General features: G+C 35.4%; 1 protein-coding gene across 4 annotated transcripts in view; it reads left to right on the top strand.

Annotated features, from left to right (window-relative positions):
* The window catches only part of RPS6KA3 (ribosomal protein S6 kinase A3), an 81,670-nt gene that overhangs the window by 26,046 nt on the left and 28,440 nt on the right, over window positions 1-27,184 (top strand). For 3 of the 4 annotated variants that reach the window (XM_067297162.1, XM_067297172.1, XM_067297170.1), the window contains exons 3-10: window positions 2,204-2,269; window positions 11,915-12,031; window positions 14,349-14,430; window positions 19,284-19,364; window positions 20,423-20,502; window positions 22,812-22,918; window positions 25,458-25,495; window positions 25,929-26,071. In XM_067297162.1, the coding sequence (XP_067153263.1) occupies window positions 2,204-2,269; window positions 11,915-12,031; window positions 14,349-14,430; window positions 19,284-19,364; window positions 20,423-20,502; window positions 22,812-22,918; window positions 25,458-25,495; window positions 25,929-26,071 (714 nt within the window). The remainder of the gene's footprint in view (window positions 1-2,203; window positions 2,270-11,914; window positions 12,032-14,348; window positions 14,431-19,283; window positions 19,365-20,422; window positions 20,503-22,811; window positions 22,919-25,457; window positions 25,496-25,928; window positions 26,072-27,184) is intronic. The other variant, XM_067297166.1, reaches the window with a different exon arrangement.

Here is a 27,184-nt window from a genome sequence, read left to right as displayed (position 1 = left end):
ACATTTGAAGCTTGTGGTTTGTTTGTTTTTTTTTTTCCACCAAACATTCAAAGAAAATGTAGTGGATTTTTTTATTAATTAAAAAAAAATGCATTCTTTAAAGAGCATTATAATATTTGTGCCTAAGTCAGACATTTGAGCTGGGTGATCCAATTCAAATAATTTCTGCAGTCTCTCTTGGCCTAACCCTCCATAACATCTGTGTAGCGTTTTCTATGCACAGGGATTTCAAAGGGCTATGCACAAGGTCAGTTTGGTCCTCTTAACAACTCTAGTAAATAAAAGTTGTCATTAAATGTAAGCATACCACATTCTCTGCATTGAAGTCTGAAAAGTAAGGATTTATAGTGTCTTAAAATACTTAGTACAATTAAGCTAAAATTCATAGAAATACAAATATCTCATGTAGAACTTAAAGTAGTTACTGTTTTGAGCAGCTACTAATATGTTGCTTAGTAACTCGATTTCTGAAGTAGGTGTTGGTCTTTTTTGTTCTTTTCTGGGAACCAGGAATAAATAACATCTGCAACAGCATGTTGCTATCAGGTAATCTGCTGGTTTCCTGTGTTGATCTCTGTAGCATCGGCGACACGAGTACCACCACTGCCCAGTTTTTCTTTACTACAGGAAAAAAATAAAAAGCCCAATTTCTTGGACTTCTTTTCTTTCTTTTTCTTTTTTTCCCTCCCCTTCTGCCTCCCCCCCCCCCCCCAATTGTCTGACTTGCCTGACAGGAAATTTTCTAATTGCCGGAACAACTGGTCACAGCAAAAATGCTGGGGCTGGTCTTCCCTGCTAGACTTAGGATCGCTCAGTCAGAAAATCTAAACATCATGGGTTCTTAGTCATGTTTAAGTTTCTGGCTCTACGCGTTCGTTCAGTTCGGGTGAGCTTAGTTTCTTCTTTAAAAGGATAGGGAAAATTTCATTATAGTACAAGCAGGGTTTAAACTTCTAATCTCTAAGAGACTTTAGTCTTTAGTGCTTTATGAACTCTGCTGTTTGAATGCAAAGTCTTTTAGTTTTACTAAAAAGCCTTTATATGTTGTGTTCATATTATGGTGAAGTTTCTAAAATAATTGATAATTCAACCTTATTGAAATTTTTTTTACCTTCTCTGAAAATGCTGTAAAACTTACTAGTATTATATTTTCTCCAGAAATATATTTGAGTGTAGCTGTGTTTTAAGTCTTCTAGCTGCTAGTCAGGCTTTATTTAAAATTTAAAAAAAAAGTTTGCATTTTTAAAATTAATGCTTAGTGGTTGCTTTAATAGTTACTCTTTTATATAGTACTTTAAATGGTAGAATATGGCTGTCTGTGGAGAACTCAGGCTCATTTCTTAAATTTACTTCTGAATATGGTATTAAGAATAGTGAATTTTATTTGTGTTATAGATAGTTATGGTAATTTCAACTTTAAAGTGATAATTTTGTCATAACAGATATTTAATCTGTACAGTTTGTCTCATTGTTAAGCATATGTTCATATATAAAAGATTTTTTTAAGTTTATCCTGAGCACTGAGCTATTTAACAATATATGGAAATGTGCATTGTGATAGGGCATTTTATCTCTAAAACTAAAATGAATTTTCATGTTTCTCCTCCTTTAAGTCTGCAAATACTTCTCAGTGCAAACAATTTCTTGCGTGCTCTTATATACTGACCTAACATTTTAAGTGATGTAAGTCTACTGATCTGTAAATAAAATTGTAACTTAACATCTGCTAGCCAACGTACTGGTTCATACTTTGCAATAGCTGTTAAAAACTGAAATTAAATCTGCTTGCTGTAACTGAAACACTAAAACAGGACCTGCATGTAGAACAACAGAACATAGGATAAGTGTATACAGGTAAATCCTGTAAAATTAACACCTGTAAACTCAGAATCCTGGAAGATAGTTATTTTCCACAGGCAAGGTGAGTGGGTATTTCTTAAAGTGAGCAAAAAATGACATTATCTGCTTATAGCAGCTTTCCTATATTGTCTATAATGTTCTGTTGAGTTTAAAATGCTAGACAGTACGGTTTATAGCTATGACCAAACTAGGAGTTTTCAGACAGCATAAGTTTTAGAATATTATTGACATAAAACAAAATTCATAGTTTTCATAGATTAGTACTGAATATATTCCTGCTTTTTAAAAAATAGTTGTTTTTTTTCTTAACTTCAAAATGTTTTTGAATTGCAATGCTCTTAAGGACCAGTGTTTACGAAGTAAGAGCAAAACTCCTATCAAAGTTACTGGGAAGTGCAAATTCCGTTCTGTGAGTATTTTTTTTCCAATGCTGACATGCACAGTCTAGTTCGTGAGATAATTCCGTGGTGTTTGGTGAAAAAAGAATTGCATTACAAAACTGTTTTTAATTCTTGGTGACAGACAGCGGGCTTTTAAAATGATTACAGGAATTCCTCAGCTTTACAGCTTTACCTGCTAAACAGCCTACCGCTCCCAGTTGCTTAGGGAAGGAAGGAGTAAATTCCCCACTCCTGTCCTGGCCTTCGTATTTAATTCGGAAGATACTTTTCCTCCTCAGAATGAGCTTTCCCAGCCTGGCCTCATCTATCCGTTGACTCAGTGCCCTGGGACAGGACTAGTTCTTCAAACTCCCTAACTTGCCTCCTCTGTAATGCCTCCAAGAGGACGGGAGGAGTTCACCGCAGCAACCAGGGCTGCAGTGGTCATCATCATACGAGTGAGCTGGCTACCTGGGACAGACGTGGACATAGACGTCTGCCTAGGTCTCGAAGCTCTTGGGCTACACTAGAAAGCCAGGAGTGGAAAAGAGCAGAAGGCAAAGAGTGCAGAGTGAATACATAAATGCAGTGCTTCCTTTTGGTTATCTCTATGCACCGTTTTATTTTGAAGGTTTAACAATAAAATAAAATTAAACACTTGCAAATAGAGCATTTGCTTTTAGAAAATCTTATCTTCTGTCAGGTAAAACAGTAGGTGCTGTCTGTAACAAATAATTTGATGTCAGTTGAAATGAGATTTTTCTAATATTTTGAAAGTGTAACTTTTCCAATCTTGTTCAAGAAGAAACAGAGTCAAAAATTGTGAAAACCTGTATTTCTCTCTTTAAATATCGATGTTAACTAGAATTTGCTTCTGCTTTGTTCTTGCCTCTCTTGGGTATTAGTGTAGAACAGAATACGTACAGAGAATATCCTTAAGTCAGTTTGACTTAATTTTAAGCATTGTGTCATTTTGTCTTTTGTTGTGTTACAATAATTACTCCATCAAAAGCAGCAGTTTTAACTAGCTTTTACAACAATTGTACGAGCATTTAAGGAATCATTAGTTCTGTCAAGTGACTGAAATGGGATGCTAATCACAAATATTTATTAGAAATGCTTTTACTCCATAGTTTACCCAAGTAACATTGCTCTCAGAAGTCATGGGAGATTGAAATATTTGTAGGACATTATCAAATCTGCCTTTCAAAAAAGAAAGGTAGGAGTATAATGGATTTGGAGGTAGCACTGCATAGAATGTGAGTGAGATTTTCAAAAATATCTAGGTGCTGCACGCCCCCACATTCTTTAACTCCCTTTTTTACCTCGATAAAGATTTCCTTATGGCTTAGCAGAAAAGGTAAAAATAAAGGATTTTCAGTTTGTAGGCCCTTTTTTACTTCAGAAGGCATAATTCATAAAGACCCTATTTTTTCAGGTAACACTGAAAATTCATTCTACGTTCATAACAAGTTAGAAAAGTAAATGCATCTAGGAGACTTCCTGACTTAATTTCCTTTTCCTCCCCTCCCTTATGTATATGAGCAGAGGAGCTGTGCCAACACTGAGTCATCCATTTAAAATCACTTGATATCATCCAGTAAGCTCACTGTCCTGAACACTAATATACCAGAACATAACTGCTGTACCTACAGCTGCAAGGTTTAGCATGACTGAAATCATTCCTTAAATACCAAGTATTTGATTATAGGAATCAATATTCTTTCATACGTGAGAGTCAGGAAAATATATTGCCAACTATAATAATGTCCAGCTGACCCACGGGAGGTACAATGAAGGCTGACAACATCATAAAAGGAAACTTGCAGCAGTGGTTGGTGCAGTGCTAAGTAACTTGCCAGGGAATCCATTTTTGTCTTCAACCATATCTTCACTTGTATTGAATGTACCTATGACTTAAATTCATCTCTCATTCATCTCAGAGGAAGTAAAACTTTCCAGAAAGAGAGATTGAGAAAGGTGAAAGCAAAGCTGCTACTTCATAACAAAACCAGAAAAATCTATGTAGCTCATGAAGCTAATACTTCAAATGAAAGCTGAGAACAGCAGTAATTTTACTGCCGCTCAGCTTTCAAATGGAAAAAAGAAGGAGCCTTAAAAACACCAGTGTTGACAGTTCAGTTTGTAGTGATTGGGATCCCATTGTAAACTGATCTAACCAAAATAATATGTTTTATTACAGGGAAGTGCTAAATTGTGTATTAGGAACAAAGAATGTTGCACAAGTTTGGGGGGGGGAGGGGGGACGAGTTGACTTTGTTTTGGAAAGCGGTGACTCAGGGCTTTACCCACTTGTAACGTTCAGCTGAATACAACCTCACCGTCAGTTCATTGGCAGCTGCAATTCTTGCAGGACAAAGTAAGAAGATGCAGGCTAGGAGTAGTATGGGGTTCTTGCTCTGTATGTAGCATAAAACTGCTCCTCCGTTGTTATATCTAGTTCTGACACAAGGAAAATAATATTCCAAAATAATATTAAAAATAAAAAGTGATTCAGAGGTGACCTTACAAGACCAGGTGCTAGAAAGTTGCTTTCCAGTGAAAACTGAAGAAACTCTTACCTATTTTAAGGGGAAAGTTAAATAGTAACTAAGTATATAAGTAAGTATACATAAAAGATGCTCCTGATTGCACTCTCTTAGCTCTAAGTTAAAAGTCCTGGACAGAATTAAGAGTTAAAGGTGAAACTTGGGTATGTCAGAACCAGAAATGTTGGTTTTTAATTTAATTTTTCCAGTAGTTACCTAACCTGACTTGGATATTCTCAATTTTCTTTCACTTAATTTTTTTTTTTTTAATAAAGAATAGATGTCTTTCTGATAAACAGCTGTACTTTTAAAAGAGAATTCTAGAGGGCTATTGGAGGAGTGGTGTGAAAATGTGGTTATTATGCAGAATGGCAAATAGGCTTGTTTTAATGGTTTCTTGAGATTAAAATTTGCTAATCTGTTTGTCAATGTTATTGTTTAAATTAATAAATAGTCCATAATAATTAAATAAATCATTTTGACTGATTTTGGTCAGCAATGCTTGCTGTCCAGGTAGAACTTTTTGTATACAGGCCCTACCTAAGGATTTTTTGGTGTATGCTGAATTTCCCCTCACTGGATTTTGATGAACCTGACTGTGTATAACTATGTCTGTCCTAGTCGTCTGAACCTCTCTAACTCATTAGAAAAAAATAATTTAATGGTCTTACTGAGAGGGAAATTGGCTGTCAGTTGATGTTTTTTTGTCCGGATGAGGGAAATTGGTTGTCAGTTGATATTTTTTTTGTCCAGACCTGATGTGTCTTGAAACTCAGAGGTTTTGATTTATTCAAAATTAGTTTGAGGGTATTTTACCCTTGTTCCTTTTTGTCAGTTATTTAATAACTTCAAATATCCATTGCTGTTAAACACAGGAGTTGGTATGTGGCCTTTTACTTTCACTCACCATGAAACCTTTTATTCATATGTTACAGGCTTGCTGTTGTATTTCTCAACACATTTCATATGGAGTATTCTTTCAAAAATACCTATAGACACTCATAGCATATGCTACACATACTTATCTGTGCTCTTGATATTATAAAAATAAACTGCATGTTATTCTTCTGTGCACACTTGACCACAAATAGATTTTTAAAAACACACACTGCTCTAATCAAGTGAAACATCTCTCTACTTCCTTTTGTCTGATCTCTTTGTGCATGCATGTCCTTGTTAGAAATTTTGTGTTTGGGTGGTGTTTTTTGGTTGGCTTTCTGTATGTACTTCAACTGATTGCAGTTTTAATTTCGGTGAAGCTGACAGCAGAGACTGTCTTTCTGTTCAGGGTGGACGTTTGTTTTAAGATGTCACATTCTATTTGACCTGGATGCTTTGAGTGTCTTAAGTCTAAGTGCTTCCTTGTATATTTTCATATCCACTCCAGACTTATGTCACTTAATTACTTGGCACCTGTTAAATGTCCCTACATTTACACACATGACAATTTAAACATACCATTCCATTATTACTATTACTGTAAAACTTTGTATTTTTAAGATAGCTGCTTCTCTTTCTCTTTAGTATAATGTATATATCAGAATTTTAACTTACGCTTTCAGTATATTGAGGAATGTATACTCAGATCTGTGTTACTCATTGTGAAGTTGATGAACTAATTGCTCTTTTAATAACTCTGTTCTATCTAAAATATACTAACATAGAAGAGTTAAGTGTTAAAACTTACTGATATTCACACAACTTTGAGTATCCAGAAAAGGTGGAATCTGTCTTCCAGGGATACCTTTCCTAAGTAAATGTTCCATAACTGAAATAGCGCTGCTGCTTTGCTTTTTAAAAATTAAATGACTTCTGATTCTTGTATCTCTGAGTGTAAGGAAACTTTCTTGCTACATCTTTGGTTTCTGTCCCAGTGTTTTTGGAATTTCTTGGTCAAGTGCTTGTCATTGTGTATGTTCCCACTGTGCTTATGCATTCATTGAAGAACTGAAACCAAACATTTTAGGCCCAGCAGAATCTGCGGTATTTGCATATGTTCATGTTCCTTACTCCTGATAGCTTTCCTCTCCCTCATAGGAAGAAGGGCATAAATCTGATACTGTGCCATCCATTCAGATAATTCAGAGCTTGTTCCTTGTGGATGACTTCGCTGGTTTCACAGCATACACTTAAATATATTTTTAATTATTTTAATTTTTAGTTGGTGGTTTTCTCTGTCCTTTTTGTATAAAATTTCTGGCTTAAGAACATTTCTATTTTTTTGAAGTACTATTTAAATTCTAATCATTTTTTACTGCATTTTCTAAATTTATTAGGTTTCATTTGTGCCATGGGATTATATCTTACTGGGCATTCTCAATGCTGTTGTGGTGTAAGTGCATGTCCTGCTACTTTTCTTAAAGCATTTACAGATGGCTTAATCCCAGACTCCAGAACTCTGTTGTGGACCCATTTCACTTGTTTTTCTCTCACCACTGTCAAATCATCTTAAGCTTCGTGTCTTGTGTAAGGCACCTGGAGTGAAGAATCTGGAATCAAGAGACATGGGCTATATACTCTTTCTGTTGTTTATATTAATTACTAAAAAACTCAATCTGTAAAAATGTCAGAGTTACTAGGAGCGATAATGAAAGTGAGAAGTCTAAGCCTGTAAGAACAGTAGGAATAGTATCATCCACCATACTGGCAGCTCTCAGAGCACTTTCTGCAGAGCCCGGTTCACCAGCCGCAGACCTGCTTAATTTCTTTTGGTTTTCCCTAAGAACATACCTTTCAGAAAAAAGGTCTGCAGGTGAACTAAGCCCTGTAAGACAAGCAGAGAGTTATGCTGTCCAGCTTTGTATGGGGCACTTCTTAAAGAGCAACTGTTGTCAGATCTCCTGCTGAAAATTCACAAATCTGAGAAATAAAAAGTTTCTATATAGACAAACTCATATGTTTTCCTTGCTTTTCTGGACTTTTTCATTACCACTGAGAAACATTTAAATCAGTTAACTCTTCTCTTTTTACTGCCTTTAGGGTTTGAAGTCCAGTTTCGTATTAATACATAAGCTAGTAGTTACTCCTGTAATAAGACCACACAAACAAAATGTTACAGTGGAATTAATGTAGCCTAGAATAGCAAGTGAATGTAAAGGAGATTGATTTGAATTCAAACGCTAGAACAGAAGTAAGTGCTTACAGTGTTGGATAAGTACCTAAAATATGAATTTTTTCCAGCAATATGATTTGGCTATTATTTTTATAACTTAAACTGTTGGATAGTTTTTCGCTGCTTGCTTAAAAGGTGTATGTATATCCTTTTTCTTGACAAGTATGTTTCCTACTCCAATTTGCAGCTGAATCCTAAAGAGAAAAATGAGTTATCTTTGCTGTTGATTAATTTTTTAGCTTTTTTTTTCTCTTTTGGATTTAATTTGCCTGAAGAATATTCCCCAGGCTGTTCAGTGTTCTCTTCCGTGTGTGTAGTCCTGTGCATAGACATAGGTTGTGAGGTGCACTCCTAAGAGCTTACTTGCACCTAAATATTGACCAGAATAGTTCGGAGTTGCATATTATGTCAATACAGGAAGTTATTCTAAAATAGTTATGTTTTAAATTCAGGCCCAAACTTGTTTTTCACTGCCTTTTTCACTTCCTTTGTAGGCCAGTGTTGATTTAGCACTATTCTACTGTTAAGGAAATGTTAAGGAAACTCGGTGTAATGTTACCTTCTGTTTGTTTCTTTGCCTTCTATATTTAGTTTCACAATAGGGGAGGCCAGCAGCAAACACTTTAAGTTGACTAACACAATATAATTTCCAAAAATAAGACTTTCTGTGACAGCTTTACTTTTTAGTGTGAAGAAAGCCTCAAGAGATAGCTGTGTGACTTGAAAAAAGAAATTCCATGTCTTGCGACTTTCATTTAGACTTTGCTGTAGTATAAACTTGAAAAGCTCCTTTTTACTTCTCTTATTTGTAAGGTTGGAGAAAGAGCAGGCAATATGCTGTTGTTCCAGCTGGGAGAAAGGGTCTGTCCCACCGTTGCAACATCCAGAGCACTGGTACCTGCCAGAGTGTCTGTGGTGGGGTGAAAGTTGTCAGGGAATGGAGGAAAAGGGGAGAGGAGCACCCTGTACCTCATCCCATTCAATTTGGGTATATCACATGGGGCAAATGTTCTTTCAAATATCAGGGAATGGTCAGAGATGGAGCTTAAGACAAATTAAGTACCAGACCAAAAGGCTTATTTTTCTCCCAGCTTACTGTAAGACAACACCTATCAACTAATATACTTAGTGCTATTTGAGAAATAGCAATCTTTTTGCAGCGCGAAAGGTTTGTGTTTTAATTCAGGTAGATAGTAAGTACAGTGGAGGTTAATTACTTCTGCGTATAATTTGCATTTCTATAAAAAGATTTATTTTTTTTTAACTGCACTTGCAAAATACTTTTAGCTTGAAATAACAAATGTTCAGCAATTATGTCGAAAAGAAAAGGAAACTATAAATTTATAGTTATCTGTTCATCATAAATCTTACTCCCAAACATATGTGTCTTATAGAATAACCACTAAGCTGACACGTTTTATTCACAGGTTTCCTGTGCTTAGTTTAGTGCCCAGAATGATGCATGGCTGGCCTTAAAAGTCTTATTCCTTATGAATGTCCTATTCTGTAACTTAATGATCTTTTAACACGAGATTTGAATACGTTGAGGTGTAGGGTTTTTTCCCTGCTATTTGCATTATCAAGATTAGCATATTTTAGCTGGTAGATCAACATATCCACACATATGAATGGGATATGCATGGACATCTTCTAAATAGGGTTCTGAAAGACTCACTGGTTATTGTTGACCTTGGGCACTTGTGGAGAAACTGCTAACGTAGGAGATGATTTGAGTCCCATTTGTGTTTGAAGCAGCGTTGGGTTATGTCTGCCTTAAAAGGCCTGGACAGCGTCTGAACCCTGAGAAACTGAAGACTGAGAATATGCACTTGCTATGAGGAATGTGAAGTGGCAATTTTTAAGAGGGCACCCAAAATAACCACAGGAAAGTTCATTACATAATTTTTGCATTGCATTTGAAAATAATTTGTGTGTAGAGAACATGTTAATATATTTTTCCCCTGTGTTTGTTTCTTGTTCTTTTTACCTTTTGTGAAGCTTCCAAAGTAATGTCCCTACGTGATCACTTTGTGCCCATGAATCTGAATAGATAACAAAAATTTGAGGAAGTCCTGTTTCACTTTTTTCCTTCTTTTTTTCTTCTTTTTTTCTTTTTTTTTCTTTCCCAAGATTGCCAGGAGCAAATAGATAAAACAGTTGACCAGGAATGGATCAATGTACCCAAATTCATATGTACTCAGCAACCTGTTCTGCTGTGCTATTCCTCTCCTGGGATTCTCTAAGATTATAATTAGTGGATTTAGTAGTGTGTGATCCAATTGATTGCATACTAATTTAAAAGATGCAAATGTGAAAGTCCACCAGCAACTAATTCCTTAGACATGTAGAAGGCACCAGTGTTTCTTTCAAGCTTTATAAAGATTTGGGTTTGAATCAATAGTAATAGCATTCATGCCTTTTTTTTCCCTCTGGATTAAAAAAAAAAAAAAGGCTTTGGGTGGAAACCTTTTTATTGTTTCTGTTAATAACTTCTTTATATTATTTCTGATAATAGAAGTAATACACAGCAGGCATACATACACATGCATGCAAAGTTTTGGTTGTTTTGCAACAGAAATTGGCATGTGTTCTTAATTGTCTCACTAGTTTTAAGATACCCAAGAAAGAAAGCTTATATTAAAATATCTTCTTTTTTTTCACATTTGGATTTTAAAAGTTGCCTGGATGTTCTGTGCTTTCTTCCAAAGTGTACATTTGAAGTAAGTGTGTGTGTGTGGTGTTGCTGTGCACTTAAACATGGTACTGAAATGATCATGTGCAAAAGGCTGTTTTCAGCAAAAATTCTTGCACAAAAATACTTGCTGAACACTGGAAAAATATATAAATTAGCACTGCAGAAGCACAGATTTAGAATGCGGCTCCTTCTCCCCCACCACTAATTACTCTATTTTACTGAATATAGATCTGAGAATTCTTCATTAACTAAAGAAGAAAATTTAAATTTAAACTTTTCTTCACTGTAGCCTGTAAGAACAACAGGACAAGAGTACACAAAAAGTTGAAATTGCATTTAGCTTATTTGTGTTACGTTTTAATATGTTAACTTGCAGTCAGTGCTGCTTACGTTGAATCACAAGTAATGCCTCAATTATTCTTCAGGTGGTTTGTAAAGAACTCAGTGTTTGGTTTCCTTTTTTACAGTTGCTGATAAGTTCTGTAATTTCCTTGTGCAGCAAGGAGCATTGATTTTCCAGGAGACTTTTAAATTTTGTTTAAAACTAATAATAATAATAATAATGTAAATGTAGAATTAAGTGAAGAGCACAAAACACTAGAAGATCCACTGCCCATTAGAGCTTTCTGGTGACTTTATTTTCTGAAAAAAGAGGAATGCTAAAGACTGGCAGCTTTTACGGGATAGACTTTCCATGAGTTGGGTGGCAATGAGACGTTTCCCTCACCAGAACTTTCTCGGTGGCAGGTGGATAATTTGTTGGGTTTTTTTGCTTCATGGATAAATGTCCTGAGCCCTAGGCCCTAGATCATTTTATAAATGTGAGCACCAGCATCACTGCCTCATCATCCTCCTCATTCAAGTACTAAAAAAGAGGGCTTTCCTAAGAGGTCTCATCCTTTTGATACATACAAGGTGTGCTTTAAGAGGACTGAATCCTTCAAGAGATTTAGACAAAGATTTCCAGCAGTGGGTTGTGAATCTGGAACTAAGGTGGTGAACCAAACAACATGGGCCTGAGCAGAAAAGCTTGCGAGCTGCTGACTTGAACACAACTCTGCATTATTGTCTGGATTCTAATGCAGACCTGAAAGTTCAGGCCCACATAGTAACTGCACTAATACTGCCTTTTGTAACAGATGTAGTTTATTTTGCATAAGTGTCTTAATTCTGGGGACAATATTGCTCAGTATTTTTAGCTACTCTTGGGAATATGTTGTTGGATTCAGTGGCATTTGTATTTTTCAAACTATTGTGAATTTATAAGCATTTTAGGGAGGTACATCACTGACCTACTCTTCATTTTTAACTCTGTCAGGAAGAAGGAACTATCAAAGAAATTGCAATAACTCATCATGTAAAGGAAGGACATGAGAAAGCAGACCCTTCACAGTTTGAACTTCTGAAAGTGCTGGGACAAGGATCCTTTGGAAAGGTTGGTGACTGAACTCCTTGCAGAGAAAGCATTCTGGAATCTAGTATAGAATAATATTAAGAGTGAATTATTTAGAACAGCCACAATCTTGCATTCCAGCAATGTTGCTGGTCAAAACCACTTTCTAAATTAGCTCTAACTAGCCTCTGTAATTGTGGCAGATCTTCTTAAAGCAGTACAACTGTTCCAGTTTGTCCTATATGTAGATTTCAAAGATCCATAAAAAAAATTGACTTGATATGAAGTAAAAGTTATTCACCCTTAAAAAGGATGTGTTGTTTTTCTGTACTTGTTAATGTTCTGTGTTTGAGGGGATGAGGGTTGAGGCATGTTAAAATGTATTAAACATAGTAATAGTAATTGAGAGATATTTAAAAACATAATCCCAGTTGCTAATTTGCAAATGGTGGGTAATTGCCCATACAGAAACTGTAGGAAGAATTTATTTTTATAATGGATTGTAACTGTAACGAACAGATTTTAGACAATTTAGTCATTGCATTAAACATGATATACCCCAGTGTTGTTATGCTAGGCATTATCTGTCATAATTTGGGTAAGATGCAAATTATCTTGATTTTAGTGGGTATTGTCCACATTGAGCTCTCTCTAGTTGTGCATGATCCATACCTTTAGCTGTCCAAATCCAAATTAAAGCATTAATTTCATGTGGCAGAGATTGTTAAGAAACAATGGAATATGCCATGTAAGCAAATAGAGCCTTGAAGTCCCTTTTCAGCCTTACATTAAAGTTCTAAGTGCAAAATGTTGCACTCCAGTATATAAAACCAAACCAATCTTTGATGTGGGGAAGATGAGAGTAATATCCAATCCTGTCTTAGTGATAGGAAGTTACCAGTAGTTGTATTAGTGGAATAGCAGTTCCAATTAAGATTGGAAAGCTGGATATTTAAAAACTGTTAAATTTTGCTCTCAAACTAGTAAGCATTCACTGAGAAGCCTGATCCCAAAGATTCTTTGTTTCCCATGTTGTTTGATTACATCCAGAATTATACCAAAGTTTCTATTTGAAATTTTGCAAATCAGAAGGAAATCGTTCATGGGTAAAGAACTGTAAGCCAATAAACTTGTGATCACTTCAGCAATTCTTCTAATTTTCTTGATATGACTAAATTCAGTGCTATGATATTCCTTTTTAGGCAAGTTTTGAAAAAGCAAAAATAACTATCCGACTGACTCATAGTATCAAAAAAATGTACTACCTATCCTCAGTTGCTTTAGCCTTTATGTAAAAAGGAATAATTTTACAAAAAACAGGAATCCATTTTTTCTAAAAATTTGGGAAGATCTCACTGCTTCTCTTTAAGTTTAAAGAGACTATCTTGCATGCTTTTCAAGGCCTCTTGGTGCTGTTCTGGTAACACAAAGGAACGTTAACATAAGTGTGAATTGTATTAAAAAAATACAGATAAAACTCGTATAATAGAACACTTGTTCAGCATTCTCATTTACCACAGTGTCTCCTTCATTTTTTCCTAAATAATCAGAAAACCTATGGCAGGTGTATTTTACTTTCCTCATTACTAAATCTAAAATTTGGCTCTATTGGAATTCATTTTGAATTAAAGATATTAAAGTCAATCCCACTCAAGAAATTAAATCCAGCTTTTACACTAGAAAAGGAAATGAAGCTCATTTTACTGGAGTCTGGTTTTACTTTATTGGTACATATAAAACTCAACCATAGCATATCAAAAAAAGTATATTTTTGTGGTATAAGAGGTTGGTTCTCATAATTTTATAGTTTTTTCATCAGGATTTTGCTATGATTTACATCTTGAATTTCTTATTTGAACTGAATTGTTTGACTTGCATTGATTTATATAGTTTTCTGGATTAGCTTTTACACATGCACATTTTCATATCTGACAATTGTTTTTATTAGCACTTTTGCTATGTCATCTTATTCATTTTAATAGGATGGAACTATGTGGAGATTTATATTTAAGAGATTTATATTAATATTCTATATTTTAATATTTAAAGGATTTTTTAACAGAAGAAGATTAGAAAGTTGAATTTCATGTTTCAATTAAATTTGTCTTAATTTCTGAGAGAATTCAAATTTATCCTTTTATTCGCTGAAATCAATTAAGTTAAATCAGAATTTGACAGATTGTTTGCCTCGAATGAACTTCTTAGTTTATGAAATGAAGTTATAGTATGTAAAAATGCAAGGAAACCATGTATTTGGGTTTTGCAGAATCTAAAAAAACTGATGATGGAAAAAGTAAATAGCAAAATATAGTAATCTGACTTACCTTTATTTTCTTTTGCAAATTCTTTTTCAATGCAGGTATTTCTTGTCAAAAAAATCTCAGGATCAGATGCTAGACAGCTTTATGCAATGAAGGTATTAAAAAAGGCCACCTTGAAAGGTAAGCGCTGTTCAGAGCAAGAAAATGGAAAATGATAGACATTATACCAAAACTTAATTTTTACACACAGGCTTTTCAAAAGATTGTATTATAGAACTTACTGTTACCAAACAGCAAATAGCAGAACTTACTGCTTTGTTTTGTAAATCCAGAAGGATTTAGTACTCAGAAAATATTATGTTCATAGGGTTGTATGGGAAAATAGATTCTCTCCTATTTTAAGTCCTTTAAGTCCCTTCATTGTTGGTAGCAGAATGATTTTACTAGGGTAGCTGTGTTACATCTGCCAGCTGACTTGCCCCTGAGTTGAAACTTAATATCCTTCCTTTTTTTCATTTGCTGTATATCACTAGGGATACAGTTCCTGCCTTTTGCTCAGTTTAAATTTAGGTCATGATATTTACAAGGACATCATATCAGCTGTTTTATTATAAAAGCTCTTAACACAAGAGTTTAACCTCTTTTATATCAGCAGTATACTGTACATTTTCCCAAAACTTTGGCACTTGCTCTGGTTGTAAGATATATTTCATGAAAATTTAAGTCAATCTTCTTATTTGCTTGAGCAAAAATGAATTTTAAAATGAGTCCTTAAAATGTTTAGTTTTTTGGGTGTTTGATTGGTATCAGTAACAAAATAAAAAGTTCACATCTGAACAATCTCAGTTCTTGTCCTGTAGTTCTACCATAAGAAAAATGAAAAAATGTATTTTCAATTATAGATTGAAATGAAAGGGATCTTTCACACTATAATCTCCTAACTGCAATGTGTGTATATATATATTTTTTATGCCCTTGTTCTATACTTTTGTATTTGAGACTATTTGTAATTCTTTTAAAGTAACTCATGGCTGCAGTTGAAACTGCAATGATAGTTTTGGGACACTTTCAATAACTTGTGTGGTATGTTACCTATGTTATTGCTCTATCATACTGGTTTGCAATTTTAACATGAGTTGTCATCTGAAAATATTCATAGTGACTGGTGAATGAAAACTGCATACTTGCACTGAACTGCGAACTCTGTTAAAATGTTGAACCTGAAGTTTTCCTCATTAAGAACTAGTGTCAAATATCTATCTTGCAGATCTCATTATACTTCACTTTTATTTAAAACTATTAAATGAGAAAGCTTTGAGTGATTTTGAAGAGTTTCTTATATCTTGGTGTTTGGTGGCGGGGGTTACTCTCATTATTTACTTCCTATTTTTTTGAAACTGATTTCCATTTATTTAAAGTGCTTTGCTATCCTCACTAGATTTTCATTCCCAAGCCTGTTAATAGCTGGAGTCAAAGGTCATTCAGCAATTGCTTCGGAAGATGTTTGAGGGCTTCTCTCTGTCACCTCTTGATGGTCTTCTAACCTTATGCATAGAAACTGCGGTGCAAGCTGTGAATCAGTTTGTGGATGCGGAGACTGATAAATACTCCCTGAAACTGAAAGCATGACTTTTGGTTAGAAAAGTAGATGCTTCAGGACATGAAGAATTCAAGGTTGCAAAAGGCATGAGCAGAAAGCTGTCACTAACAGGAGGATGCCACATTTCTCAACACTTTGTGTCTGAATTTTCACGTGCTTTTGAACGTGATTCAGTTTCAGTTCATGCTTTAAGAAAAGAAGTTGCAGACAAATGAAGGTTACTGTTGAAGTCTTCAAATAAAATTAATTAAAATTAATTATTTTTTCCCAACAGGAAAAACCGGGTAGATATATTTTTTAAGATCTGATACTGTAATTTTAAATAATACACTGCATTACTTGATTTGTCTAAGGATCTTTAGCTCCTTTAAATCTACTCCTACTAAAAGATTATTTTTGTGATGTAACATTAGAGTTAAAAATACCCTTCAGGACTGCTTGTTAATTGAAGGCAATGTGCATGATTCTCAAAGCAAATTTAGGGAGAAAATTCTCATTGGAATGCAACTGTATTAGCCAGAACACATTGACGTAACTAAACAGTCCAACCTTTTAATGTTTAGAGCACATTCAAGAGTGCACACAACAATTTTGTTTAGTGCAGAGACCAGTTTATTAATATACTGTGAAAGGAGATATCATCTTTCAAAGCCCCTGTAGGAGAGACGGAAAGGAACAGGGCTAAATCATTGCTGGAGAGTCTGGCATCAAACATATTAAGAAAGAAATTAAAAATGAGCAGGCTCAGTTAATTTGACAAAGCAATAATTTTTTTTCCATTAAGGCGTCACTATGAAACATTACCAATCTCCTGGCATACACTGCAACCCAAGCGACTTGTAATTGGTCAAAATATATGAAAAATAGCTTTCACTGCTAAACCAATTTGTTACTTCCAGCAGTACACTTGTGGAAGTAGCAGTCGACAAAAGTTAGGTTTTAAGTCAGCAATGACTAATACTAATGTCTGAAATGTGCTGATTTCCTTATACTTCTTTGGTTAAGGTTCTGTGAATTTGGAGTTATTCCAGCTTTTCAACAGGAAGTTTTGTTATCTGTGTGACTGTTTCATAGCTATACGCACTTTAAAAACTTTTTAATTTTTTTCTGAAATGAATCTGCTTGAAGAAGGAATGCTCCAAATTTAAATATTGTGATTCAACTGAACCTTTGGAACAGTGAGATTGCATAAGTGCCTTGTGACATTTTTATGACTTCAGATGTTAACGTCAAAATTCAAATGTGATATTTGCTTTGTATTTGATGAGGCATTGTATTTTACGTGCCTTCTTTTTTAAAGATCTTATGTTCAGCACAGACTTGGAAAGTTGATAGGTTCATTCAATCGTGAAAATTTATCTATATTACTAAATACCTCTGTTGCAAGTAGCTGTTTCTGGAAAGAAAAGCTAAACTTCCAAAAGACCCTTTTATTTCTTGACTCTCTTTTCTGCTTTGTTATATGAAAAATCTGAACTGCAGCTTGTTTACTGCACAAAGTATGGTGGCAACTTAAACTTTGAACTGGACTTCATGCATTGCACTTGGGTGCTGTTGTAGACCAAACAGTTTTGACTCAAGGAATTTACTGCCAGTTAACAAAAATTTTTAATTACAGATTCAGGTATTAAGAAACAAAGAAGATGGGCAATTAAACGAAAACTTAGAAAAACGCTTTTCCTCCTCCCTTCCCCAGGCTCAGCTTCAGCCCAGCACCTCTCCTCCCCACTCCCTGTCTCTGTTTCCCTTGTTTTCCCCACAGGTTGTGCTCTGCCCCCCCCCCCCCCCGAGTCCCTTTGGTGAGGCAATGGGTGGCGCAGGATGTTGGGGTCGGTGCCTGGTGGCCTCTTGCTGCTGCCCTGTCCTTCTTACTAATTTCTTCTGCCCTGGCATGGGTCCCCTGTGGGCCATGTCCCTTCGGCAGTGCCCCTGTCCCAGCGTGGGTCCCCTGCGGCTGCAGTCCCTGCGTGGCTGTCCCTACCCCGGTGTGGGTCCTCCATAGGCTGCAGTTCCTCAGGGGTGTCCCTGCCCTGGCGTGGGCCCTGGAGGGCCATATGCCTTTGGGGGGGTGTCCCTGCTCCAGCACAGAGTGCGTCCTGCTGCATCCCCAGCAATGCCCCCCTCCATGTGCCTCCTCAGTTTTGTTTCTCTAAATGCATCTGTTTGCAATTCTCCTTACGTGTCCCTCTTTTGTGTCCCCTCCTGTGTCTCCTCTCACACACATCTCTGGATCTACTGCCCCGAGTGTCAACCACCTTTTCTCAAATATGTTTGAGCAGTGACGCCATGTGCTCCAGTGGCTGGTTGAAGCTTTGGCATGCCGTGGGTTGTTTCCATCCGTTTCAGAGCTGCCATGACAGGCACGTGGCAGCTCACGGCCCTCTCCCACACAAAGCACCCCTGCAGCCCCACTGCAAGTGTTTATTTACTTCAGAAAGTTGTAACGCTTGGGAAGGGGGTGGTGACAAGCTGGTGAGCAAGGGAAAGGAAGAGAAATGCAACATCTTAAACCACTGTAGCAAACTTTGCCAGCTGTCATCTGTCAGAGCTGTGAATTTTGCCTGTGTCCTGGGCTATGTGGAGCTTCAGAGGGGAGCCAAGCACAGACTGGGGAGAATGGCAGGGAAGATACCCAGGTAGCTGGTGCAGGTACTGTGCCTGGCTGCCCACCGGTCTTTGTGGATGGCCAAGCCCTGTAGCAGGTGCATCTGCTTGTGATCCTCAGTTAGTTCAATGTAGAATGGCTTGGGAGGAGACACGCATCCGGTTCTGAGCCATCGCAGTGGGACAGCACAGACAGCTTGAGCATTAACTGCTTCTGATGTCCTACTCTGATATATTCCTCCATGTACATCTTCACTCCATCAGTAAACTTTCTTTTAAAATAAAAAGGTTGTCTGAAGAACAGAGTACATTAGGTATATTGTAAGATCATAGTAAAGAAAGTAAAACTTTTTCATTCAGATTGTGAAGGCACTTATGTCTTAATAGTGTAAGTTATTTGAATGAGCACCAATACAAGCACCTTTGTGATAGTATAATTATACCTCTGTAATAAATTTGTTTATAACTTTAATCTTCCCTACTTTTTTTGGTGTGGCCGTCTTTTTATACTGTTTAAGCAATTACCTCTGCCTGCTTTATACTTAGTTTGTTATGCTTCTTATGCTTTTGTTAAATTTATTTACCAGTGTCAGATTTTCCCAGTCACAGAAACCAGAGCAAACTGAAATGCATAAAGGGATTTATTGGAAAACTGTACTGTGAAATAAATTCTCTGAAGTCTCATATCCCTTCTGTGTAAAGTATAGTGACCTACAGACAGTTGTAATACCACAGTATGCAGTGTGAAGTATATCGGAAAACGTAGGAGAAATACTGATTTGTAGTGTGATTTATTTTTTGTTTTGTTTTTTACTCTATTCTGTTGTAGTTCGAGATCGAGTTCGAACAAAAATGGAACGTGATATCCTAGTAGAAGTTAATCATCCTTTTATTGTCAAGTTACATTATGGTGAGTTGCAAGAAGATGCAATTTTATATCTTCATAAAGTGTCCTTGTCAAGATAGTGCCTGACACTTGCTTAGTGGTTCAGAGAATCATAGCAATTAGTGCGCTGTCTAAATACTGATCCTGCAAAGGCTTGCTAGGTAGTAATTCCCTTGCAATACATGCGCACGGCTATCTTAACGCTTAGAGGTAAGTCTTTGTAGGATTGAGTCTGTAGCTTTTTGCTCTGTTAAAAGGACGCTTATCTATTTATGTCTAGCCATTTTGTTCTAAAATGTGGTGTTTTCTGTATATATCTTTCACTTATTTTTAAAATGATTTCTTATCCTTAAATTACTCTTAGACGACAACATATACAATTGCATTACTTCCAATTGCATCGAAGTTGGGAACATGACTTTTAATTTCAGTGGTATTGGCAACCATAAAAATTTCATCATTGGGGGAAAAAAATGAAATTATTCTTAATGTGTCATGCAGAAAGTAAACCAAAAAAGAGAGAGAACGTTTTTTCTTGTATCAACATAAAGTTCTTGTTTGTAAGAATAGCATCACAGCATGTTCAAGCAGAAATTCACTTTTTGAATTCATGCTTTTCCTTTGAGATCCAGTTTTTCTACAGTTTAGACTTCAGATCTGTCCCTGTCTGAGGTGGCTCATATAATGTAGCCTTCACTGTTTAATTTTCTCTCTATTGCACACTATCTAGATCTCCTTATCAAGTTGAGTTTCCAGAAGTATTAAAATAGATTAGTTAGTTTTTGCCCTTTTAAGTCTACGCTTTTTACGACCAAAATTTGGAATGAAATGCTGACTAATTGTTCTTTTTTTTTTTTTATGAATTCCATTGGTGCTTTACTTTACTTTCACATAGTACAAAACTTATTTGCTTCATGATAAAAAAAAAAAAGTTACTTAATTTTTTAATTCCAGGAAAGAAAAAGAATAATAATTAATTTTGATAATGAAAACAAGGGTAAATTGTTTTGACATATTATTCTTCTGTAAAAATAGGTAGGTAAAATTAGATGGTGTTTAATTTTTTTTGTTGATCTTTTCAGCTTTTCAAACAGAAGGGAAGCTATATCTTATTTTGGATTTTCTCAGGGGAGGAGACTTGTTTACACGGTTATCCAAAGAGGTAAACTTTCTTCTATTTAAACAATTTTGATAAAAATTTGACTATAAGCTGCCTATATTAGGAGAGTTTACTTTTTTAATTTGGTTTTCATTGAATAAAGTTTTTGAAAATCTTTTTATATATATATTTTTTTTACACAAAGTATTCACTTTGTTAGAACGCTGTTGTAATTTACATGGTTTCTGAAAAAGCTTAGGCAAGCACTCTTTCCATATTGTTTTACATCTGGCATAGTTTTTCTTCTGCTACTGCTACCGTATTTAAATACATCTCAGAATATATATTTATATAAATCTGTTGGATTTAAATTAAGTAGTTTGTATATGCTTTTCATATCCATAATTTAATGTCAGGTAGATTTGTATGATTAGTACGTAAGCACAAAATTGTTATTTAGAAATATAAATGAATATGAGTTGTATTCCATTTATTTTGGTAACTTTCCAAACCCAATGATTTTGTCTGTCATGCTGGTGATAGGTCTGTGTAGATATGTGAAATAATGGCTGTGAAAAGTTGGATTGTCTGCAACTAATCTTAACTCCTTAGACAAATGCTAACTCCATAAAACAGAATTTTATTTTATTCTGCTGTCACTCATATGCAGAAATTTTGAACAAATATGACTCTAGGATCAAGGTATAAATGTATCCAATGTATACTTGGTAGCCCAAACTTGTAATTGTAGCTCCCTTCCATCTTCCCCACTACAGAACATGCAGGACAATTGGGTCACCAATATGGAAGTATGTAGTAATTAAGGAGAGAGAAGAACGCAATGCACTTAATGTATAGATATATCATCCCATTGCTTTGATGACCACACAAATTATCACATTTAGTTCAGGGAAGCTGTCCTTTTTAAGCTATTACAAAATCTAGCAGAATTAGCGGGTTTTGCCGCAGATGAGTAGAATGTTATTTGTACTGAAAATTTGAGATTTTTTTCTTAAAATCCATGATTCTTGGGAAGCAGGAAAGAGTCATGGATTTTAAGAAAAAAAGTATGTCACTTCCCTGCTGATGACTCTTTCATCTTGAGCCACTCAACTTAATAAAGTCTTATAAAACTTAAATAAGAAATATTCATCATAGGTACCTGCATCTAAGCTAATTATTTATAACTGATGGGAGTGAAATGGGCATGTTGGATACAGTTCGTGTCATCCTAATATAGGTCAATTCATATGATCTTAAAATAGATCAGACGAATTGTAGCCTAAAAGTTCTTGCTTTTTTGCCATTGACTGTAAAAGGGGAAGTGATTAATTCAAAGGTAGATGTCTACGCTGCAGATGTTTAAGCTTAGGTGAGATGAATTCCACATAATGTTTATTACCATCCTCATGGGATCTTATGTTATTTGAGCTTTTTAATCTTAAATCTGTTTCCCTTCTTGTACATGCCTGTACTAAATATTGGTGCTCTTGTGGAAGCAGCATCAGCAAGTACCTTTTGTACAAGCTTTGATATCACTTTCTAAACTACTAAGGTGAAGATGTGTGATATTTTCTGTTCTTAATCCTTGGCATCACGTACCGTATCATGTGGCAGATCACGTGGCAATGTTTTTCCCTTAATTCTTGGAACAGTTGAATGTTTTCTCTTTCAGTGGATCGCAACATTTGTTGATATATTGGGATAGTGGACTCATTGCACAGAATGTAGGCAGTGATGAGTTTATCTTCCCAGCAGAAGGTGTAGGACTGCTACCTGAGATCTTACCTGTGCTTTTACATAGCGCCATTGCGTCAGTTCACTCTGTGATCCACCTCTTCTGCAGTTACATCTTGGGCTACATCTTGGGATTTTTGCTGTCAGTTTAATTTCTTTCTGCTAGTACTTAGAGGCAGTCTCCTCAAAATTAAGGTGTGTATGCTGTCCTTGCCTCTCTGATTTAATAGAAGAAATTCAGGCATTTGGAGTTCTTTGGCCCTCTTACCGGATGGAGATCAAATGTTCACGTCCAGTAAAGAGGTAGTCGCATTGTTTAAATGATTCCCAAAATTTTTTAGTGCTGCTACAGCGTTCCTGTTTTTCTCTTGAACAACCAGAAACAAATAACCTCAGGTGTGCAGAAAGAATAGTATGAGATGATACTGGTTTCAGAAATTGTTTTTCAAGCACGTGCTGTAAAATCGTTTTGATAATAAAATACTAATTTGTCTAAGCAAGCAATTTGAATTTTTAATTTTTTTATCAGTATGACTGTGGTTATTATGAAGACACATTCTGCAAAACCACTCATTCAGTTAGTGATGTGAACTTTACAAGTTTTACATTTTAAATATATCATTTTGCTTTTTCAGGTGATGTTCACAGAAGATGATGTTAAATTTTACTTGGCGGAATTAGCACTTGCTTTAGACCATCTACATAGTCTTGGAATAATATACAGGGACCTGAAACCAGAAAAGTAAGAATCAGCTGCAGCAAATGCAATGTATTAATTTGTTTTTCATAGCAGTTCTGCTTATGTGCTTCTCTTTCCAGCTGTTAAACTTAGAGAAGTTACTTTGTAAGGTGAACAGGGGAGGAAAAAGCTTGTTCTTTAATTTAAAGGACTGGATTTCATTTGCGCTAGAAAATGAGCATCTAGTTTGAGAGTGATGTGCCAAATACTACATTCCCGTTACTGTGGCTTTAAGAGTATACTGAAAAATGTATACCTTTCTCTTTCCAAGTGTTCCAGAGTGCAGAGTAGAGAAGGATATGGGGTGTTTTGTTTGTTTTGGGGAGGGTTCTTTTTAGGTTTTTGGTTTGGGCATTATTGTAGAATTTTTGGACTAAAGATAAAGTAAGAACAAATGCATGGTGCAAGGTTACAGCTGAGTTTTGTATTTCTGCATTTGAAAGCTTAACTATAAACATTTTTTCCAAAGCTGGATTTTAAAATACACTGCAGTAAGAGCAGAAAGGAGTTTGTAGTTCAAAGTAAAATAGGAAAACAGTAAGTCACCTGCTTTATTTAAAATATTGACAATGAAGTAATTACACAGAAAACTTAGAACAAGCTTGAAGCTACAATTCCAGTGTAGTGTTACCTCTCAATAGTTTAGTCATCCCTGCCCCTTTCAAATGACTGAATTCTGTCTCCTCTTTCCTTCCTTCATCAGTTTTCTCAGGTTTTACAAGATGTAAAGAAAATGTTTTTTCTCAGTGGTACTATCTGGAACATTTGGACCTCTCAGATATGAAATGCTGAAGTTTCTATGTAGGCTGTAGCATTACTGTTTACCTGGAGAGGTGTCTTAAGTGAAAATACAATGTGTGCATCTCCTCAGTTGTGCTTAATCAGATAGTTAATGTACCCTGCCTTACTGTCAGGAAATCTGTAGTTATTCTGCAATCTCAATGTCTTTGGTGATCCCAATTCTCTATTATGCCTGTATGGAGAACCTTAAAAGTCTGTGTGGGATAACTGTCTCATGTAAAGTATTGCTGGAAAGGGCAAGCATGAGTAAGAAAAATCAGAGAAGCTGACTTACATGGAGCTTCCATTAGTATAGCTTTTGCGCATCTCCAGTAAAAGACAGACACAAACTTAAAAATGTTTAGTGCTCTCTGACAGGAAGGGGCAAGATTCATACTCAAGCGGGCAGTTTGGAGATATTTAGGGGTTGGGTGGGAGTTGCACCAAATCTGAGGGGGGAAAATCTTTTTTCTCATTTCTTTTCTTGTCTCATGTCCCAAACATAATTGGAGCATCTCTTGAGGTATATAATACTTAATATTCTGTGTTGTCTATGACAGTATTGTCAGATATATGCTATCTTCCTTGACTACTTACAGACAAACAGGGAAATGAGCTACCTTTAAACCTTGAAAGTGTTCTATTAGGTAATTATGAAGTGAGGATAACAAGCTTACCAAATTAAAAAAAAAATTTAAGCAAAGCAAGAGGACTTCAGTAATTTTGCTAACATCTACTTTAATAAGGAGAAAGATGAAATAGTAATTGTCAAAAGACTAAATAGCTCATGCCTCAGACACATTTTTTTTAAATTTGTATATGTCCATACCTATCAAAACCTTGATTTTAGGCCTTGCATGCATCTGATTCAACATCTTTTCAAAGGCTGAAATTTTCTGCAAGTTATAGATGAGATGATAGTAACTCTCAGAGGCCGTATCTGTACTGTGGGGCTAAGTTTCCCGCTATGGAAACTGGAAGGAGGAAAAGGAAAGGGCACGGGTAATGGACAAGTGTCTGGGTCTTATCACAGAAGAAATGCAGCTCGCACAGGAGAAGCCAAAGTACCTGCTAAGACTGCAGTGTAGGTGCTGTCATAGTCCTGCATTTTGAATGCTTTGAATTGTCATTACGTTCAGTGATCATTAAGGATAGCTGGTGTCTGAGAGAAGTGTGACTTTTTTTGTGGTTGCACATATAGATGGAAGCATAAGGCCTGCTTTAAGTATAGGACCTCGTGTCCTATGCTTTGATACAAACAACATGATAGTATCCATTACGTGATGATATTTATTTGGAGGTCAACACCCTTTTGAAACCCTGAATACAAATGAATATACAATTTATATGTATGCAAACATATGTTGTATTAACTGTTACAGTTTTCTTGCTCAGTATAAGATAAGTAAAAATATATTTATATTTTTAACAATGCAGTATTCTGATAATGACATATGCTGCAGGTGGCTAAAAATGAAAGTTCAAGATAAAAGCTACTGCCTGCCACACTGAATATAAGCAAATAATTTAACAAAAATCTGATATGCTGATTCTGTTTTATATTGTTTAATATGAAGGAATCAAAGGAAAACAAAACATGTACATTCAAATTATATCCTCCTAATGTTTCATTTCCATGCATGTTCACTTTTACATGTCTTTGTGTATTCTGTTCTTTTTTATTCTTAAAGTTTATCAGTGCCTTTTCCAAAACAATGGTTTAGATATTCAAATTAGCTTATTTTATTCCTTTGTTTTTTAGCATACTGCTTGATGAAGAAGGACATATCAAATTGACAGGTGAATAAAGGGAAATTGCAACAACTGGATCTTTTCTGTTCATAATAAAAATCTCTGAATTTTCTTTTTCAGAGAAATATGGTAAAATCAGTAATTTTAAGTAGTAAGTAATTTTGTGGAGTAGATAGTGTTATTTAATGTTGAATAAATGAAATATGTTAACATTTGAGTATGACATCTGTTTTAAACATAAAGCTGATGCTATGGGTCTAATCATTTTGGGGAAATCTAATTTACGTGTGTACACTTGGCTGTATACATGAATGGTAAAAGCATTGCATTTCACATTGTGGTAAGAGTATTGAGCATGAATGATATATGTGTGTGTGTGTATATATATACACACACATATATATATATACATACATACATAAACACACACATATAAATAGATAGACAGTATTTCAAACCTTTTTTTTTTTCCCCCTTCCAGATTTTGGCTTAAGCAAAGAGTCAATTGATCATGAAAAAAAAGCCTACTCTTTTTGTGGGACAGTGGAATATATGGCACCAGAAGTTGTTAATCGACGAGGCCATACACAGAGTGCAGATTGGTGGTCTTTTGGTGTTTTAATGGTAGGTTTCTGGTAAATGTAAATGATACCAAAACTGTGCTGAGCGAGATTTGCTGAAACAAATCAAATATTAAATTGTAAGGTGAGCTTTAAATGAATTCTAACTACCAAAAAAAATCCAAATCATGTGAAACTAATTAACAGCACTGCAGAGTTTGGATCAAGAACATGAGCTAGGTCCCATTTCAGCATCAATAATATACTACCCTTTTGTTTTTGTTTGAGCAAAATATTACATATCTGTTGTAGCTGAACATTACAGAGACTAACAAGAATACATAAGTATACAGGGGAAAAATACTGTGTGTTGGTTTTTTTTCAAGGTGGGGGAGAAATCTAGATCCAAATTTTAAAATTCAATTTACTTTCAAGTGAAAAAAAACTAAACTATAGTTTTCTGATTACATTCTCCAGTGTAATTACAAGTTAGGGGAATAATGGCAGCTGTTGCCTGCACATCTCAAAATAATCTAAATGACACAGAGCTGGTACGAGGTACAGTTGTCAGCAGGACCATCCTTATGATGTTTCTGCAAAGAGCTAACTTGTTAAGTTGCAGGGTCAGGGGAAGTAATTTGCATAGCAAATACAGATTTGAAAAAGAAGAATAGATCATGTCTGGTATTTTAGGAATGCTGAATGCCTTCTAATATTTATCTTTGTGTTTTTGACAGTAAGATTTAATAATTGTATTTTTTGAAAGGAAATGTTTTTGTTCCTTACTGCTTATATAGTATCTATATAACTGTAACAGTACAGCCAGTGTGTGGGCTTTGTAGTATGAGGACTCTTGTATCTGAAAATAAGCCATCCTGTCACCTTTTAATCATTTAGAATGCTGTTGTGATCTGAAAATTGACTATGTAAAAGTAGCACCTGATAACTAAATTTTCTCCAGACAAACGCGCACACACACACCCTCACAACTACACATTTTATCAGTGAGAACACATTTTAGCATTGCTGTTAGCTTTGAGCCGCCCATATGTCAAAATGAAGCTTGGGCATCAATTAAATAATTACAGTGTAGTTGCAGGCTAGTTGTTGTTGATAACACATTTTAAAACTTTCAGCTTTAGTTTATAGAATTGGAAAACATAATTTTCTGCTTATA

The sequence above is a fragment of the Apteryx mantelli genome, chromosome 1 (genome assembly GCF_036417845.1).
Source record: "Apteryx mantelli isolate bAptMan1 chromosome 1, bAptMan1.hap1, whole genome shotgun sequence".
NCBI classification, from domain to species: domain Eukaryota; kingdom Metazoa; phylum Chordata; class Aves; order Apterygiformes; family Apterygidae; genus Apteryx; species Apteryx mantelli.
Note: the sequence above shows the minus strand (reverse complement) of the source record. Positions and strands in the feature narration are given on the sequence as shown.